This window comes from Hyperolius riggenbachi, chromosome 10, assembly GCF_040937935.1.
Source record: "Hyperolius riggenbachi isolate aHypRig1 chromosome 10, aHypRig1.pri, whole genome shotgun sequence".
In the NCBI taxonomy this organism is placed as follows: domain Eukaryota; kingdom Metazoa; phylum Chordata; class Amphibia; order Anura; family Hyperoliidae; genus Hyperolius; species Hyperolius riggenbachi.
In genome coordinates this window covers 113,117,536-113,138,261 of record NC_090655.1, presented here as the reverse complement: position 1 = coordinate 113,138,261, position 20,726 = coordinate 113,117,536, and the positions used below count along the sequence as shown (strand labels likewise).

Below are 20,726 nucleotides of genomic sequence, written 5' to 3'. Positions count from 1 at the left end.
CCCACCCCACGAACAACCAGCCTGACCTACCTACCTACCTACCCATACCACTAGGCAGCAGCCTTGCATACCTACCTACCCCACTAGCGGGCAGCCTGACCTACCTAACAGACTAGCCCACTCCACTAGCCATCAGCCTAACCTACATTTGACATTGGGGTAATCGTTTCTGCATTTAACATTTTTAATAATTATTTATGGATTGTACATTTTGAGTAATGGTTTATGGATTGGACATTTTGAGTAATGGTTTATGGATTGGACATTTTGAGTAATGGTTTATGGATTGGACATTTTGAGTAATGGTTTATGGATTTTATATGTGGCATAATGTCTGTTCTATTGTGTCTGATTCTGATTCTTGCTAGTACTGAGTTAGACCCCTTTTTGCTTTCAGAACCACCTTCATTCTTTGAGACATTCCTCAGATTTCTGTCATATTGGCATGATCGCATCATGAGACCACCACATCTTGAGGGAAACGCTACGCTGCATTTTTATGGACAATTTGCCTGCGTTTTGTGGAAAAAAATTAGGGCCCTTTTGCATTACATTGCTACATCACAGTTAGCTACGCCCTGTCATGGGCACGCCCATTTTCTGACACGTCATGGCCACGCCCATTTTATGCCACCCGGCTACTTTTTCATGCCACCCGGCTGGAAAAAAATTCTGGGGAGAACACTGCTCTATCTGGACGTTTCCTGTTCCTGGGAGGAGCCTGTCGTTCTCGTGGTGGACCTGTCCTGGAGGTTACTAAAAAGGATGTTACCAGGTAACTAACATTGGTTTTATCACTGTTTGCACAGAAATCCTGGGGAAATTGAACGCTGGGGAGGTATGGCTACTGACTGAGGAAAAAAGCTGTTCCTGTGTCTAGAGGTTTTAGTTGCGATTGACCGGAATCTTATTACTGAAGGCATGAGCTGGAAGATGGAGTGAGCAGGGTGAGAGGGGTCAGAGACAATTTTGGATCGTCCAGGGAAGGTAAGCTACGGCCAATTATCCTTTCCGCTGTTCGGATAATGCGCTGCAACCTCCCCTTTTCTAATGTTGAGCAGGAGCCGAACCATGCAGTCATAGATGATGTCATGGTGGATTTCGATGATTGCAGTGTAGAACTGCACCATTAGATTTTTAGGTAGGTCAAACTTTTTCAGCTGCCGCAGGTGGTACATCCTCTGTTGCGCTTTGATGATAGTGGCAGTATTGTTGTCCCATATTAGGTTGTTTGAGATTGTGGACCCAAGAAACTTGAATGACTCTACCTGGGTTATTGTGGATCCATTTATGGTTAGGGGGAGGTGCTGGGGGGGAGATCTCCTAAAGTCTATTATCTCCATGGTCTCCACGAGGTGCCCCTTCGTCTACAAGGGGCGCCTGGTGTAGCTGAGATGCCAAATTCGGCTACAAAAGGTGCCTGGTGTAGACGAAAAACTAGTTTTAGTTTATAAAAAGGATGCTGTTATAGGCAAAATTTGTTGGGCTATAAAAGGGCGCTGGATATAGCCTAGAAAAGTAATTACTATGACCTAACTTCTCCCTACTCTCACACAGAACCCTCCCCTGGTGGTGCATTACCCTAAGACCCCATCCCCCCTCCCTGTGGTGCATAACCCTAAAGGTGCGTACACACATGCGACTATAGTCGTTTGTAACGATCGTTCCCCGATCTTTACCAACGACGATCGTTACAAAAAACGAACCAACGACTATTAAGGCAAACGACGAACGAGCCAAATCGCTACAAAAGAAAGTTCTGTCTCGGCGGATTTTAACCAACGACGATCGTTTGCAAAAGTAGTACATCGTTGGAAACGGTCGTTCATACTAGGCTTGACATGCGCATTTCACTATTTCTCCCTGAAACTTCTAATTTTTATGCGCAGGCGCAATAGTTGCTTTACGTGATGCAACGTTCGTTCTAACGATCAGATCGTTACACACCTTTTAAAACTAACTTTACTTAGGTCGTTCTTTCATCAATTAAAAGTTCGTTCGTCGTCCTCAACGAACGATCGTTGTCGCATGTGTGTACGTAGCATAAGACTCCCCCCGCTTGAGATGCCTAATCCTAACCCCCACCCTGCACCTCCTCATCAAAAATATCGGCTATAAAAGGGCGCCCTTTTGTAGTAGAATCAAAAACCTTGTAGGTGAAAACCTTGTAGCCGAATCAAAAACGTTGTAGCTGAAAACCTTGTAGCCGAATCAAAAATATGGGCTACAAAGGTGCACCCTTTTGTAGGTGAATCAAAAACCTTATAGCTGAATCAAAAATATGTGCTACATAGGGGGCGCCCTTTTGTAACCAAAAACCTTGTAGCCGAATCAAAAATATGGGCTACAAAGGTGCACCCTTTTGTAGGTGAATCAATAACCTTGTAGCAGAATCAAAAATATGGGCTACAAAGGCTCGTTAAATAATATTAGTAGCAATATCGTAAATAACAATTTAAGTGCAACGTTAATTGACAAAAATGATAACAAAAATGGTAAATAACAATTGAATTGTGGTATTACACTATCGGTGAATGTACCGATAATGTTGAACCTAACTATGACCTAAGCTCTCCCTACTCGCACAGAACTCTTCCCTGGTGGTGCCTAACCCTAAGACCACCCTGGTGGTGCCTAACCCTAAGACTCCACTGGTGGTGACTAACCCTAAGACCACCCTGGTGGTGCCTAACCCTAAGACTCCACTGGTGGTGTCTAACCCTAAGACGAATCTAGTGAATCAAGATATAGAAAAAAGTGTGGCACATCCCTCTGGCATATGAACTGCCCTTGATGGTTGCTGCACAGACCTGGGAGATCCACTACATACACTTCATAGCCTAGGTCACCGACGTGTGCTCCGCATAAATAAGCAAGAAAGAAGTTCAGTAAATCGCAGCAAAAAGATCCTAGAGGCGTGCACCTTCCGTCCTCCAATTTATTTCAAATCTCGTGACAACATAGCCAAATGGCTGTATCTTGTAGTATCAAAGTGGCAAAAACAGCATATCAAAAGTGTATAGTAAGTCTTACATATCTTCACAGTAGTGGGTCATCCCGGTGGAGGTGGGTGGTGGGCTAAGCGACGGCCGTTTTGCGTCTCCTGACGCTTGGTCACGCTGCGTGACCAGGCATCAGGAGACGCGAAACGGCCGTCGCTTAGCCACTCTATCGCCCACCACCCACCTCCAGCGGGATGACCCACTACTGTGAAGATATGTAAGACTTACTATACACTTTTGATATGCTGTTTTTGCCACTTTGATACTACAAGATACAGCCATTTGGCTATGTTGTCACGAGATTTGAAATAAATATGAGGACGGAAGGTGCACGCCTCTAGGATCTTTTTGCTGCGATTTACTAACCCTAAGACCACCCTGGTGGTGCCTAATCCTAAGACCCCCCCTAGTGGTGCCTAACCTTAACACACCCTGATCCCCGCTAACAATAATACGATAAATTTCAATTCAATTGCAGCCACCCGCTAAATAGAATAACGACTTTCTATATTACAATAAATAACAACCGCGCCCATATATATCGATAAATATCAATTGCGCCCATTTTTGGCAGCAACTTTTTCAACTGCTCCTACTGCGTGTACTCGAATATTATCCTGCCTGAATTTAAGCCAGAATTTAAACCGAGTTGCTTAAAACTGAAAGCAGTGATACTGCTGAACTGAATATAAACCAAGGGTAAATAATATTCCCCCCACAATTTACTGCTGCTTAGTGTTCATCGATTATTGTGCACCAATAATGCTCAGTATAGCTGACCCTCACCCCTTCACGTCATAATGCTTCATTAAGATTAGGAATCCTCTGCCATGCCCCGACCTCTCACTGCAAAATGCTCATAAAGAAAATCCAAGGAGTGATTGTATACTTATTTCCCAGGGCTTCATCACTGAGGGAGGGGTGACACTTGATTGCACCAAAATTTTTGGATACTATGCACATTGGTCTGAGTTTCAATACTTGCTTCTTTCTTTAGCAGCTAATAATTGTTGATGGGGAAAAAGCAAAAGAAAACAGTTGAAATATAGAGGCAATACATAGGTGGTGGTCCCATCGCAAACACCTGCTTGTAAATCTGTGCGGTATAGGCTGCAATTAGTCTATGTAACCAGATGTACCTGGGTGGCGCAAGTGCAGTGTCTCATTTCCAGCACTCTGTCTGACTGCAAGAGCCAGGAGTCCAGACAGAGCATTGGAATTGAGGCAATGCTTATGCACCGCACAAGTACGTCCGGTTCAAACCTGGATCTGGTTGCGAATGATTCCAGAGCAAATGACTAAAGGCATAGCCATGCTGAATAGGTCAGGCACATGGGTAAGTGTCTGTAAACATGCCCACACCTATTTATGGTCTCAGTTTCTTTTCAGAAGTTATTAGAAGTGCAAATTTACATCAATGCATCAACATGTATGCTAATTTCTATTAAAGGACAACGGAAGCGACAGGGATATGGAGGCAGCCATATTTATTTCCTTTTAAAAATTACCAGTTGCCTGGCATCCTGCTGTTCCCTGCCTTTAATTCTTTTAGCCATAGACCCTGAACAAGCATGCAACTATAAATATAGCAGCCCCTATATATACTTCTCGCTTCAGTAATTCAGGATTTACAGGATATCACATACAGAAAATGGGTTCAGTTTCACCAGCAATATTTTTGTCCCATACTTCCTTTAGTACAAAATGCAATTTTGCATGCGGGAAAAGTCATGTGACTTTTTACAAATGTGAACCCTGCCTCAGCCATTGCCCTGTCCACCAGCGGCCAACCTTGTTGTGATCACATGACTGCAGTGTAAGGTAGTTATACATTCAGCCACTGTGCACTTTGCATTGTGCTGGGGGAAGGAGATGCCTTCATGGACACTGATTTTATTTTTAATGTCATTTTAGGGCGGAAACTATCTCAATAAATTTGAGTATAGGCAGGACTTTCTGGTACTGGTGAGGAGATGGCTCAACATGTGATAGTCTCTTTTCCTATGGTACCTAATACCGGTGGCCTCCCCAGTCGCAAAGGGAAAGAATTTGCTTATATCAAGGTACTTGCAGTCACCATGTGGTACATGTGCTGCATTTAAACAGCTGTCTCAGTTTACAGGTTCACGTTGAGGCCAACAAGTAGAGATTTTCACCTAAAGCAAAGTTTGTACCTTCCATACATTACAGCCACTTTATCATCAAACTGTAAGGACTCATTATGCAGCGTCTAAGGAGTTCTTGGCATACCAGACTTCTTTTATGTGCACGTAACAAAATAACATGTCTTTTTCTTTTCAGACAAATCTTGTTTTATTTTTTTATAATTTCTGTCTGTATGTAGATTACTACTGACGTTATTTGAACCTCTTGCGCTGTCGGAGTGTTGTAGGTTTGCTTTGTATCTGTATGTTCACCTGCAGTTCAGCTGATGAGACTGGCGAGTGGCAGTGCAGCTGAATGCTAGAGGTTATCTGAGCAGTCAGACTTGATTAACTGAAATTGTCCTGCTTGATGAGATGTCTTTGTAACCTTTTTCTCTCCTGTGTGCTGTTTAGGGAAATACTTAATGGAATTGCTGTTACTGATGAAAATGACAATACGCTGGGACATTCAAGGGTAGGTCTGTGACGGACAAATATTTAATAAGAATCTTTTTATAAAAGCGCTGCATCAAGAATAAACCATCCATTCCTGCTCTGCCATCAGTTTGAAGGTGAAGCTGGCAAAACCGGCGCTGGAAATTTTGGCGCTGCCATAGGCCGTAATGTGAATTACAGTTATAGCGGCACTCAGTCAGCAATTTGGGCACTGTCAAAAGACAGAGCCAACATTCTGATTAAAAACAGCATAATTCGAATTACATCTTACCCCCGAGTCAATGGCGGTCTAGAAGGGAATAGTAATTCATGCCACCAGGACTTTTGCAGGAGCAGGGTGAGACTTTTTTGGCTTTACCCTGTGCCCAAATTTCCTGACACTTTAAAAGGGAACCTGAATCGAAAGGGGTAAAGAGGCTGCCATATTGATTTTTAAATATTAACAGTTGCCTGGTAGCCCTGCTGATCCTATTTGACTGCAGTATTTTCTCAGATCTGACAATTATTATTATTGATTTATAAAGTCCCAACCGTGGCGTTGATAATGCCAAACATCTGATCTGCATATACTTGTTTAGTGTCCTATGGCTAAGGCCTCGTTCACATCATTTAGCGCAGATGGATGTGCGATCGGAATGCAACGCGTCCGATCGCACGCCATCTGCGCTACTATGCGCTGCGCTGCAGATCCCATTCATTACAATGAATGGGATCTGCGCTGTGATTACCAAAAATGTGTGCAGCACGCGATAGCGCAATCGCGCTGCCACGCAGCGTATATGATGGGAACGGTAGAAGGGCTGTCTATGCCCTTCTACCGCTCTTGCGCGTCGCACACTATACGCGCTGCCAAAATGCGCACGGCAGCGCGTATAGTCTGAACGAGGCCTAAAAGTATTAGAGACAGAGGAACAGCAGGACAGCCAGGCAATGTAAATTGTGTAAAAGGAAATAAATAAGGCAGCCTCCATATCCCTCTCACTTCAGGTTCCCTTTACATATATGCGTATTAATGAGTAATCCCTGCTGCCTCTTGCCCCATCTGCTGTCAATTATTTCTGCTGTATTGCCCTATGCAAACATTGTTTTATGCCTGATTTGGTGCTCTGCCTCAGCCTACACCACCATCACTGATTCCTGATGCCTCCTTTGCACTCCTAATCCAATGTTATTGTACACCCCCTGCTTCCTGATTTAGGGCTTGTACACTCCCTGCTTCCTGATTTAGGGCTTGTAGACCCCCTCCTTCCTGATTTAGGGCTTGTACACCCCCTGCTTCCTGATTTAGGGCTTGTAGACTCCCTGCTTCCTGATTTAGGACTTGTACACCCCCTGCTTCCTGATTTAGGGCTTGTACACCCCCTGCTTCCTGATTTAGGGCTTGTACACCCCCTGCTTCCTGATTTAGGGCTTGTACACCCCCTGCTTCCTGATTTAGGGCTTGTACACCCCCTGCTTCCTGATTTAGCGCTTGTATACCCCCTGCTTCCTGATTTAGGGCTTGTAGTTTTCCCAGCTTACTAATTTAGGGCTCATATACTTCCTGCTTCCTGATTTAGGGCTCGCACACCCCCAGCTTCCTGATTTAGGGCTTGTATACCCCCTGCTTCTTGATTTAGGGCTTGTATACCCCCTGCTTCTTGATTTAGGGCTTGTATACCCCCTGCTTCTTGATTTAGAGCTTGTAGTCCTTCCAGCTTCCTGATTTAGGGCTTGTACACCCCCTGCTTCCTGATTTAGGGCTTGTACACCCCCTACTTCCTGATTTAGGGCTTGTACACCCCCTGCTTCCTGATTTAGGGCTTGTACACCCCCTGCTTCCTGATTTAGGGCTTGTACACCCCCTGCTTCCTGATTTAGCGCTTGTACACCCCCTGCTTCCTGATTTAGCGCTTGTATACCCCCTGCTTCCTGATTTAGGGCTTGTAGTTTTCCCAGCTTACTGATTTAGGGCTCATATACTTCCTGCTTCCTGATTTAGGGCTCGCACACCCCCAGCTTCCTGATTTAGGGCTCGTATACCCCCTGCTTCTTGATTTAGGGCTTGTATACCCCCTGCTTCTTGATTTAGAGCTTGTAGTCCTCCCAGCTTCCTGATTTAGGGCTCATATACCCCCTGCTTCCTGATTTAGGGCTTGTACACCCCCTGCTTCCTGATTTAGGGCTTGTATACCCCCTGCTTCCTGATTTAGGGCTTGTAGACCCCCTCCTTCCTGATTTAGGGCTTGTAGACCCCCTCCTTCCTGATTTAGGGCTTGTACACCCCCTGCTTCCTGATTTAGGGTTTGTATACCCCCTGCTTCCTGATTTAGGGCTTGTACACCCCCTGCTTCCTGATTTAGGGCTTGTACACCCCCTGCTTCCTGATTTAGGGCTTGTACACCCCCTGCTTCCTGATTTAGGGCTTGTACACCCCCTGCTTCCTGATTTAGGGCTTGTACACCCCCTGCTTCCTGATTTAGGGCTTGTACACTCCCTGCTACCTGATTTAGGGCGTGTACACCCCCAGCTTCCTGATTTAGGGCTTGTACACCCCCTGTTTCCTGATTTAGGGCTTGTACACCCCCTGCTTCCTGATTTAGGGCTTGTACACCCCCTGCTTCCTGATTTAGGGCTTGTACACCCCCTGCTTCCTGATTTAGGGCTTGTACACCCCCTGCTTCCTGATTTAGGGCTTGTACACCCCCTGCTTCCTGATTTAGGGCTTGTACACACACACTTTGCATTTTAGGGCTCATATCAAATCCGTATACATGCATTACTGCAAACGCATGTGTTTTTTAAATAGCAACTGCATGCATTTTTGCATAAGGAAAACATTTGTATTCCTTCCCAATGTGTTGGTGTGCGCTGCATTTTTCAAAGGTCACTGTTGAATGCATTTTTGTACAGAGATGTATGCAATTAAAGAGGAACTCCAGTGAAAATAATTTAATATAAAAAGGTGCTTAATTTTTACAATAATTATGTATACATGATTTAGTCAGAGTTTGCTCATTGTAAAATCTTTCCTCTCCCAGATTCACATTCTGACATGTATTACATGGTGACATTGTTACTGTGGGCAGATTATGTAGCTGTTCTGGCTTTAACAGACAGCTATAAACAGCCATTTCCTGTGTGTGTCATTGTTACATTGTGGCAGTTTGCCCAGAGTACCGTAGGGTACCAGAGCCTCTTGTGGGAGGGGTTTCAGCACAAAATCAGTCATACAGCGCCCCCTGATGGTCTGTTTGTGAAAATCATTATATTTTTCATGTAAAAGTGGGTATCAGCTACTGATTGGGATAAAGTTCAATTCTTGGTCGGAGTTTCTCTTTAAATTCAAATGCCTGTTTTATCCACTGAGAACAAAAGTAAAAAGCACCAAAAAAATAAATGGGGGGAAAAAATGTGTTTTTTATGCATCTTAGTGCTTTTATTTGTGTGTGCAAGCCTTTGTATAGTGTTCCAATTGCCTCATGCCCCCTCCTGCTCTGCTGTCACTCATGCTGGGTACATGACTCCTTACCTTCACAGATCATCGCTGCCCCGTTTCCTGACTTGCAGTGTTTAAGGCAAACCTGAAGCAAGGCAGAAAAGAGAAAAAAAGCACTAAGATACTCATTTCAAAGCAAGAAGTTTTGAATCAGGATGATGTCATTACCATTACACAATGGTAAGCTTTTGGCTATTGTGCCTTCATCATGATACAGGATTCAGCCTGATGAAGGCACAATAGCCGAAAGCTTACCATTATATATTTTTACGTTAGCCAATAAAGGGTGGTATCCCTATTCCAAACGTCTTGCTTTTACTGATGGCTAACAGGGTACAATACTCCACTGCTACTATTTTACTCATTTAAGAAGGCTTTGGATCCCAAACAGCCTTCCTGGTCCTATCTCTGTGCTCTTGTCCTACCGCTGTCCCCCATTCAAATTCCACACTTTCAGGTCCCTCAGCGCTTTCTGAAGACCGGTGCTTCTGTAGTGTGCATGCGCAAGCCGGATGTGCTCCTCTTTGGGAGTACTTGGGACATGAGTACTTCCAAAGCCTGCATGAGGAGTCATGAAGCAATAGGGCCCATTCACATTTAGGCGATTAGCAGATGTTTGCCGCAAATCGCCGGCCTTTGCTAGCCCTTTTTAAAGCGCTAGCGCAATGTTAACTATGTGGCAATGATCTCACTGATGTGATCGGCAGCGATTCGCGCTAAACGCAAAACATGCTACATGCAGCATTTTTTAGGGTTTTATTGAGCGATCATGATTGCAATGTATTTCAATCGCAATTGTTTAAAAAACACAAAAATGTCCAGTGAAAAATACCTGTTAATCACATAAAAATCTTCAGCACAAAACGTTAGCGCTAATCTCATTCAGCCTGCATTTGTATAATCTGCAGTCATCAGCTATTTTAAAACACTGTGTCACACTTCCAAGTTTACAGGTTTAAAGCAGAATTACAGGGTGGTCACACGCAGGGATGAAGACTCAATCCCTCAAGCATCAGTTCAGGCCAGAGTACTGTAAATTAGCAACATACTCTGTTGCTATTGAGGGGGGCAGAGGGATAATGATGCAGGAGCGGTAAAAATGAGATCAATAGGCTTGGCCTGCACTCGGCAGAGACGATAGGGAAGTCAAAGATTTCAGATGTTTACAGATTACAAAATGAAAACTGACTGTGTGTGGGTGTTTTTTTCTTAAATTTAGGGGAAAAATGTGTTTTCAGCATTTACTGTTTGTGGGAAATGTCACGTGTGCAGTAGTAATGCTTGTTTACAGTTTCAGCTTTGTATGTTCAACAGAGACCTTATTGTACAGTAGAATTGAGATACTGTATAGTTCTGGCTCTATAAAAAAAGGGGGCCTAGCTCTCTAGAGTTAGACATATAACATTAAAGTGGGACTTTCTGGTCACAAAATCTTATGAAAGAAACAAGCAAATGGGACTTCAAAAATAAAAAATAACATCCATTTGTAATGTTTCTGTGAACAATGCTGCCCTGACATTTCTGGGTACTGCTTGCTCCTACCGTAGTACCGACTGGCTTTGCCTTGCTGGCTTAGTGATTGCCCTTAGTACTGGCCTGGCAATGCTGGCTTAGTGTTCTTCCCTGGTACTGGCCTGGCCTTGCTAGTTTAGTGATTGCCCCTGGTACTGGCCTAGCCTTGCTAGCTTAGTGTTGGCTCCTGGTACTGTCCTGGCCTTGCTAGCTTAGTGTTGGCTCCTGGTACTGTCCTGGCCTTGCTAGCTTAGTGTTGCATCCTGGTACTGGCCTGGTCATGCTGGCTTAGTGATTGCCCAGTACTGGCCTGGAATGCTGGCTTAGTGGTTGCTCCTGGTCAGTACCAGGAACAATCACTGGCTTAGTGTTGGCTTTCAGTACTGGCCTTGCCATGCTGGCATCGGAATTGCTTACAACTCTGTCCTGGCAGTGCATGTGAGTGATTGCTCCTAGTACTGGCCTGGCCATGCTGGCTAGTGACTGCTCCCAATACTGGTCTGGCCATGCTGGCTAGCGATTGCTCCCAACTCTGTCCTGGCAGGGCGGGCTAGTGATTGCTCCCAGTACTGGCCCAGCCATGCTGGATAGGAATTGCTCTTAGTACTGGTCTGGCCATGTTGGCTAGTGATTGCTCCTAACTCTGTCCTGGCAGTGCTGGTGAGAGATTGCTCCCGGTACTGGCCTGGCCATGCTGGACAAGGATCGTTCCCGGTATTGGCCTTGCCATGTATATCAGCGATTGCTGCATGTATTGCCCTGACAATGCTGGCTCCTGCATCCTGAGAAGGTGTACACTGATTTTGCACAGCATGAGTGCTACTATGCATAGGGTTTCTCTACATCCAGTTAGGGTGCAGAATGCTCATAAAATTCTCATTGTCATGATTTCTGTTTGTTTTAAAATAGTCAACTGAACAAAATTCGCTGTAGTCACTAATTGGGGTGGGAATTTCACATAAGATTTAGAGGGATTACTGAACTTTGAACATTGCTCTCCACCTTAAGTAGTCTCGATGGGCTTCTGCATTAACTTTATGTTACTGCTAAATTCCTGTCTTTTAAATAGTAACTATGAAAGTACTTTGCTCTTGGAATTCTTTTCTGGTGCTGTTCTTGCTACTTGTATTACATAAATCCTTCAGTAGAGGGCAGCACTTCCCTATTTAGGCTGCTAGTTGTTACTGAGAAACAGAAAACCATTGTTAAAAGACCAGAGCAAACCAAGCAGGAACAACCTAAACCAGGCAGAGTACAATCAATATAGTAATCTGCCAAAGTCATGTCTGAAATAAACAGTGTGTGCAGAATGATCTCACTAGCAGAAACTGATGTGCTCATGTTACTTGCAGTCTCTGGCCCACCTGCCGCTGAGGAACTGCAAGTCCCAGCATGTTCCCAATACATGAGGGTTATGTTCTTGTTGACTCTGTGGTAGACTTCTATCTTGGCACAAATTCATGTTTGTACCCTATAAATACCATGTGTGTGAAGCCTTTGTTGAAGTTTGCTTTTTAAAGCACTGATGATTACTTACTGACTTCTGTGTCATTTTTCTTTCTTTATCAACACAGAAAGCCGCAATCAAGGGCATAAGTCAGGTGGTAGTCTCCAGAATAGCCATGGCTGCCCCCGGGATGAGTAAGTGTTCCTATTGACTGTTTAACTAGTAATACAGTTGTGTGATATTGTGATGAATGACTGAGAGGTGGGCCATGGAGCAGATATTCTTGGGCCCTTTCCATAAAGTGAACCCGAGATGAAAATTAACTAATAAAATAAACAAGTGCATTTATCATCCTACTCCTAAAAATGACCTTTATTTTAGACCTTTATTTTAAAGGATACATCTGGCATTAAAAAAAAAAGTCAGATTTGCTTGCCTAAGGCTTCCTCCTGCCCCTGGAAGCAACGCCTCTCTCGGGGTCCCCTCCGTAGCAGCCGCCTATCCGGTCAGGTCAGAGGCCTCTGCACGTGTGCAAGTGCGCATCCTCGCGGTCACACTCTTGTAACCAGGAGATTGCCTGAGAGTAGAGTCCCAGGTAAGTAAATCTGATTTAAAAAAAAAAATCAGATGTATCCTTTAAACATTTACAAAATAGATGGAATGGTTTATTGTCTCTGATAAATGGCAGCCTATTAAGTGTCCCAGATTAAAAATTCATGAACTATTGACCTTTTTCTATTTCTCCCCTGCCCTCAGAAGTTGTATTTTGACAGGAAAACTTTTATGGCTGTAATTTGCTCATCAGTGAGATTTACTATGTTCCCAGCAAGAAGACTCTTTCATGCAGCAAAATAAAATAAGAAAACTGCCTGGTTATTAATGTTATGCAATGTACATACATATTTATCTTATAGTGTAACATATCACCATGGGTACACTATAAGTCTGCTTTATGTAATGATTATTTTCCCCACAATCCTTCAGGGCAAGGTGAGACGTCGCCCCTCCCAGACGCAGGAACAGACAGCACTTCCCCTATAAAAGAATCAAATGGTTAGTCCACCCTCTGTGCTGTTTGTTCCTGCGTCCAGGCAGGTCGGCATCTCCCCTTGGGATTAAGCCTGTGTGCTGGGCTGCAGGTGTTATTTCCTAGGGTGGCGGAGACGATGGTACTGAGGTCGTCTCGCCTTCACCTCACACTGGACTGTGTCTGTGAGGTTGCCTACCTTTCTCAGCCGAATGTGGTGGAGCAAGAGTGGAAGGCACGGCTTTCCTTTCCGCCTATGGAGGAGTCGGAGCGGGAGAGGACCGGACGCTGGTGAGTCACGTGTGCTGGATGCGGAGGTAGATTTGCATGAGGCTGGTGGAGGCGTAGTTTCCGGCGGGTATGCCGGAGGCTGCCTCTTGAGCCTGTTGGTCCGGGTCTTCTGTCACTTCCGGTTCCGGCTCCAGTTCCGCCTTGCGTGACGTCCGTGGGCGGAAGTGTTTAAAGGAAAGAGCGCGTGCAGGCTGGTGGCGGCGTTTTTTTGTTACTCTGCAGTGGACAGACTGCAGTCTTTGGGCAGGATATCGTTGCATGATGTCTGCCGCTGATAAGACTGAGGGTAATCCAGCCGCCCAGAAGGTGAGGCAGAGGGTCTCTTTCTGGGGATTGCATGCATGTTTATTGGGCTATCTGTATCTTATACTGCTTTGTATGTTATTGCAGGCCAAAACAACTGAAGCAGTGAGGCCTCCTCCTACTTATAAGAGATGCCCTGTATGTAATGTGAAATTGCCATTGCCCTATGCCAAAACTTTATGTCAGCAATGCACTGATAAGATTTTGGGGGAACAAGGTGGGCCGTCGGTCCAAGAGACCTTGCAAGCTTTTAGAGAAGAGATAAATTCCTCATTAGCTTCATTTAAATCCTCTTTGTCTGTAGCTGCAGCTTCTACATCTCAGAGTACTGTATCTGTGACTCCAGCGATTGAGGGGGAAAGTCAGGAGCAGTTGGATGTGAATGAAAGTTCAGCTGATTCAGATTCAAAAGAGGTAGAAATTGATATGCCTTCCCGGTTCAGGTTTCGGGTTGAAGATACCGAAGCTCTGATCGCGACGATTAATGAAACACTGGAATTAAACAATGAGGCAGCGGTTTCTTTATCCCTTCATGACCAATTATATAAAGGTATGGAGGAAAAGAAAGGTCTCACGTTTCCGGTGCATAATGCTATCAAACAGACAATTCTGAAAGAATGGAAGGATCCAGAAAAGAGGCTGTTTATTTCCAAAGCATTGAAACGCAGATTTCCTTTTACGAGTGAGGATGCGGCGTTATGGGACAAATGTCCAAAATTGGACTCTCCTTTTTCGCAGGTGTCGAAACAGGGCGATTTGGCATTTGAGGATCTAGGGGATCTTAAAGATCCTGCAGACAAAAAGATTGATGCCTACCTTTAAAGAACATGGGAAGCGAATGCGGCTACCTTTAGACCAGCTATAGCTTCAACATGTGTGGCTAGAACATTGGAGCTGTGGATTAACCAGCTCAAGGCAAATATTTTAGCAGGGGCTTCAGTAGAGCAGCTGATGGAATCAATTACGATTCTGAATAAGGCGGCAAATTATCTGGCGGATGCTTCCGCAGAGACTATTAGATTTACAGCCAGGTCTACTGCCCTGGTAAATGTTTCTCGGAGAGCCTTGTGGCTCAAGACTTGGGATGGTAATTTAGCATCCAAAAATAGATTATGTGGAGTCCCCTTTTCAGGAGATCTGTTATTTGGGCCAGATTTAGATCTAGCGTTGGAAAGAACTTCTAATAAGAAGAAGACATTTCCAAAGAAACAAAAAGTGATAAATCCACAAGAGGAGGATTCAGATCGAAGCCATCAGAGGGGCAGTCAAAACCACAATGACTCGTATCAGGCGGTCGGGGGAAGACTAAAATATTTTTGCCACACTTGGTCAAAGTGGGTGAAAAGTCCATTTATTCGGCAAACAATCAGATTTGGTTACCAAATCGAGTTTGCCTCACCCCCTCCCTCAAGGTTTGTGATCTCAAGACCGCCAAAAGACTTAAGTTTAGTTCCAGAAATGTTGAACATTATAGAGAACATGTTAAAGCAGGATGTAATTGGCAGGGTTCCAAAGAAGGAACAAAGAGAGGGGTTTTATTCAACGATTTTTCTGGTGAAAAAGCAATCAGGGAAATATCGTTTGATTCTAAATTTAAAGAAACTGAACCCGTTTATCAGGAAGAAGAAGTTCAGGATGGAATCAATATTCACCATAAGGGAACTATTATTTCCGGAGGCATTCATGGTCTCATTAGACCTCAGGGATGCTTATTGGCATGTGCCAATTCACAAACGATCCCAAAAATTCTTAAGGTTTGCCCTTCAGGTAAATGGAATACTGATGCAGTTTCAATTCCTATGCCTCCCGTTTGGGATCACTTCCGCACCAAGAATGTTCACAAAAATTCTGGGGGAAGCTTTGATTCCTTTAAGAGAAAGGTCGATCATGGTAATTCCTTATCTAGACGACCTTTTGATAATGGGCAATTCAGTGGCAGAATTAAAGAATCACCTGCAGGCGGTTTCAGATCATCTGCAGTCATTAGGTTGGATAATAAATCAAGAAAAATCAAGCCTACTACCAAACCAAAGAATGTTGTTCTTGGGCATTTCGATAGATGCGCTGGATCAAAAGTTCTATCTTCCAAAGGAAAAAGGGGAAAAATTAAAAAATGCAATTCTGACCCTTCAAAAAGAATGGCGACCTTCATTAAGAATGATTTCACAGGTGTTGGGAATAATGTCATCAACAATGGTGGCTGTACCGTGGGCATTGTCGCATCTCAGGAAGCTTCAAAATTTCCTGTTGGAAAATTGGGATGGACAACCTCGGAGTCTGGACTTCAGGGTGTCCATTCCAACACTAGTGAAGTCATCGCTGCAGTGGTGGTTGGAGGACTCCAATCTACTGAAAGGCAATCTGTGGAAATATCCAACAGAGAAGATTCTAACCACGGACGCAAGTTCGTGGGGATGGGGTGCTCATGTGGACCATGCAGCATTTCAGGGCAGATGGTCAAGACAGGAGTCCCAGAGCTCTTCGAATTTGAGAGAATTGAAAGCTGTGGGTTTGGCACTGACTCAGGCAAAAGAGATAATATTCAAGACACACGTATTAGTACAGTCAGACAATGTTACGACAGTAGCATTCATAAACAAACAGGGAGGCACGAGGTCCCGGTTATTACAGGGAGCTGCGGCAGAGATTTTATTCTGGGCAGAAGAGAATGTGTTGTCCTTGAGAGCGGTTCATCTCAGGGGCACTTTGAATTTAGATGCGGACAAGTTGAGCAGAAACAAAATTCTAGCCTCAGAATGGTCACTGAACAAACAAGTCTTTCTGCTGATCACGGAAAGATGGGGTGTTCCGTCAGTAGACCTGCTAGCATCTCAGGAGAATGCGCAGATACAAAGTTATTTCTCGTTGAATCCAACAGACAATGCATTAGGGATAAATGCGTTCAATTACCAGTGGGACTTTCCGTTGATTTATGTTTTTCCTCCCCTGAACATGATCCCGGCAGTGCTGGAGAAATGGAGGAAGGACCGAAGGAAAATGATTCTGATAGCTCCTGTTTGGCCAAGAAGATCTTGGTTTGCGGTAATGAAAAGGTTCACGGTGGAACAACCGTGGTTACTGCCCCTCAGACCAGATTTGTTGGTCCAAGGAGATCTGTGGCATCCACATCCAGATCGACTGAATCTGGCGGTATGGATCCTGAACTGACTTTGTTAAAGGGCATGGGGGTGTCAGATAAAGCAGCCTCAACATTGATTGGAAGCCGCAAGGAGGTAACAAGGAAAATTTATTTAAAGTATTGGAAAGTTTTTCATGTCTGGCTGAAAAACTCTAAGTTTGATAGCATGTCTATCCCAGCAATTCTGGATTTTCTCCAGGAAGGTTGGGAAAAGAACGTGTCGGTCAGTACTCTGAGAGTACAAATGGCAGCGCTTACTGCGTTCTCTGGTGTGCCTATTTCTACCTCTCCTTTAATTGTAAGATTTATGAAAGCAGTTGCAAGAAAACTTCCCGTTTTCAAACCATACGTGTCTCCTTGGGATCTGTCTGTGGTTCTGCAGGGTCTAGTCAAGGCTCCTTTTGAACCACTAAGAGATTGTACGCTTAAAGTTCTTACTTATAAGGTAGTTTTCTTAATAGCAATTACTACGGCGAGGCGAGTTAGTGAGATTCAGTCCCTGTCAATTAAAAGTCCTTACTTTCAAGATTTTCAGGACAGGTTGGTACTTCAGACAGATCCAAAATTTTGTCCTAAGGTGATGTCAAAATTTCACAGGTCCCAGGATATTGTGTTACCAACCTTTTGTGTGAATCCGAGGAATGAGAAAGAACAGAGTTTCCATTACTTAGATGTTAGAAGATGTGTATTAGAATATCTGGCCAGAACGGCGGATATCAGAAAGTCAGATGCATTATTCATTTTACATACAGGTAAAAATTCAGGCCAGGCAGCTTCTAAATCGACTATAGCTAATTGGATTAAATTAGCAATTATTGAGGCTTATAAGGTTATGAATGTTGATCCGCCAGCTTCCTTTAAGGCACATTCGACTAGGGCCATGGCGGCTTCATGGGCAAATAGAGCAGGGGCATCTCCTGAACAAATTTGCAAGGCGGCGACATGGTCAACGTTTTCTACGTTCATTCGCCACTACCGGATTGACGCATTATCTGCTCATGACCAAGCGTTTGGGAGAAAAATTCTTCAAGCAGTGGTCCCACCCTAAGGTTATATTACTTGTTTATCGTCTCACCTTGCCCTGAAGGATTGTGGGGAAAAAGCAGAGTTAGTACCTGCTAACGATGTTTTCAACAATCCTTCAGGGCAACGATCCCACCCGGGTGTTGTTGTCTTGTCAGATAGTGGCACTGATTGTGGGTTAGTGGATTGTTCACCTGTCGGGTACTTGTCTAAACGCACTGAGGGTGGACTAACCATTTGATTCTTTTATAGGGGAAGTGCTGTCTGTTCCTGCGTCTGGGAGGGGCGACGTCTCACCTTGCCCTGAAGGATTGTTGAAAACATCGTTAGCAGGTACTAACTCTGCTTTTTTTCTGTGGGGATGGGATTTGGGGTTAGCAGGCTTCTGGTGCAGTTAAACAATAACATAAATACGTCATTCCATCTTTTGTCATTGTATTTGTGTGTTATTTGTGTGCACAGTTGTGTGTGTTATTTTGGATTCCATCTGCCAATGTCTTAGAGTATGCTTAAGGGCCATATCTTTATATAAGAAACATAACAAAGTAGCTAGGGCACCATAGGGCTGACCTTGAATAACATTCAGTTGCATTTGAACAAATATGTCATTTGCATTCATTAAGGGCCAGGTCACACTGCACAGATAGCAGATAGCCAGCACTGTGTATCATTGTCCAGGTGTCCCCTTTCTTCGCCACCTTCATTAGTGCTGACAGTCCAACTGTTATGCTGGGTACGCAAGTTGCGATTTCCTGCTCGATCGTCGGGATTGATCAGGATCGATTTGATTATTTCCGACATGTTCGATTCAGTTTCGTTGGCTGGCAGAGAAATAGCTGGATGCTCCACCAACATTTTTGCCATGGAATCGGCATATAAAGAGCAAACAAGATGGTATGTAGAGCCTGCCAGGCTGGCTACATTAGCAGACTCAGCAGACTCTAGATGTTTCAGAGGATGTGTATGAGAAGGTACCATGTCTGGTGACAATGCTCGCTACTGACCAGACTGTGGAACAGGACTTTTTGTCTATTACAGTCTCCTTTCACATTACCACACGTAAAGGACCATGGATAGACCTTTTCCATTGCAAAATAGAAGGCCTGACAGAGAACCAAAACAAATCAGCCTCTTACCCACAGTATTCCTATTGGCAAAAATGACCATAGCAAAGAATTGGAAAAAAGCTCTTTTGAACTTTCTTGAGGTCAAAGCCCGTATGTTAGATTTTATGGTCAAAAAGAAACTTACTAGTGCTTAACGCAACACATAAAAAATTCCTTTGCATACGACAACCTTGGATACAATTGGAATTCCCTGGCTTGGACTCCGAAACAACACATTTTGGCAATACCTTACTCTTTTGGACCTACCCCCCCCCCCCTCCTCTTTTTTAACCCTCACTTTCTTCTGTTTTTCTCTTTCAACACCCCCCTCTCCTTTATCTAACCTTCTTCCTCTCCATTTCTCCAGAGGTGGGCACACTAAGGATGAGAGGACCCTCCCCTCCCTCTCACATACCCTTTTCAGGATTTCAGGTCTGTGGCGCTGCCTGCCACTGAACCAAGTGATCTATTTGTTCTTCCTTACTTTGTTTGTTTACAAGGTTGACTGTACAAGTTTATGTTTACAGCCTGAGCCTCTCCAGTACAAGAAGCTTGATAGCTACTGGAGTTGCTGACATACTTTTGCTTATGGATGCTATTACTGCTCACCTGCGTGGGAAGCATCATTATGTCCTCTCATAGATGCACACACTTGTAACATTGTTCAAACGTTATATGTGAAATGTTCAATAAAAATTTTGAAACCAAAAACCTAATGGGATGTGAGGTATGAAATTTCTGTATAACAGAAAATAAGGAGCCTGAAGTACACAAAGAAAGGCCCAGGCCTAGAACAAAAAAGCAAAATGTGACCTGCTTGTTATGTTTAGACTGCTGAAATCAATCACACTGATTCAACAGAACACTGATGCTGTACAAAGTCCTGAATACTTAGATATAATCTACGACTGAACTGACAACAATGAGCTGAAATCTGATGACTACCTGTCTAGAAAACATATGTATTGCATTTGCTGTTACTACCAGCCCTTGTATTAATGAATGGAAAGAACACAGGTCCTTACTTGCTTTTCTTTAAATATAAAGCAGCAATCACAATGACTGACAACCTAGGGCAGGAAAAGCCTCTCTGGTTGTTAGGGTATTAGAGCTGTCCATCTCCACGATCCCTCGGAGACGGGAGCATGTGACATTGTAGGACTTTCACCAACCACTACAGGCTGCAGCAGTATCTCCACTCAGAGAAATAGGTAAACACAGCTTTTAATGTGGCCTGGCTGAAATCCAATAGCCTACTATTCTTTTGTTTTCATGAAATTGTGAAGCTGTAGCTTAAAACCTTCTAGGGTCCTGTCCTGTCTAACCCCGATCCCAGTTTGAATGCTCTCTCCAGCTGGATTTCTGGAATGGCTACATAGGCCAGGGACTATTGCCCAAAGGAGTGGCTGGACATGGATGAGGAGGCTGCAAAAGGAATAGAGGGGCTGTAAATGGGGGCTGCTGGCCAAGGGAGCTGTATGTGAAAGAAAAGGGTTGTTGCACATGGTTGTTACACATGAAAGAGGAGGGTAAACAGGGGAAGAGAGCTGATGAACTTGCAATCAGTACTTGCCATTAGGAATGGTCAGTGAAATGCAAAAGGGCCTATTGATAAAGAATGGCAATGGATGGCCACTTTTCCATCCGCTTTCCAAAATCTTATAGCCGCTTTTAGAAGCTCATATTTATAAAAGGGGATCAGATTTCACTCTCTGCTGTTAAGTCAGTACTTTGGCCACCATAATTAGCCTAAAGCATAGGTCAAAAGCTTAATTCATTGAGGCCAGTTTTACACCTA

The 20,726-nt window shown here is 44.1% G+C and overlaps 1 protein-coding gene across 2 annotated transcripts in view; it reads left to right on the top strand.

The window, feature by feature from the left end:
• The window catches only part of SFXN2 (sideroflexin 2), a 106,177-nt gene that overhangs the window by 63,208 nt on the left and 22,243 nt on the right, over positions 1 to 20,726 (top strand). For both annotated transcript variants that reach the window (XM_068257546.1, XM_068257545.1), the window contains exons 7-8: positions 5,561 to 5,621; positions 12,167 to 12,233. In XM_068257546.1, coding sequence (XP_068113647.1) covers positions 5,561 to 5,621; positions 12,167 to 12,233 — 128 coding nt within the window. The remainder of the gene's footprint in view (positions 1 to 5,560; positions 5,622 to 12,166; positions 12,234 to 20,726) is intronic.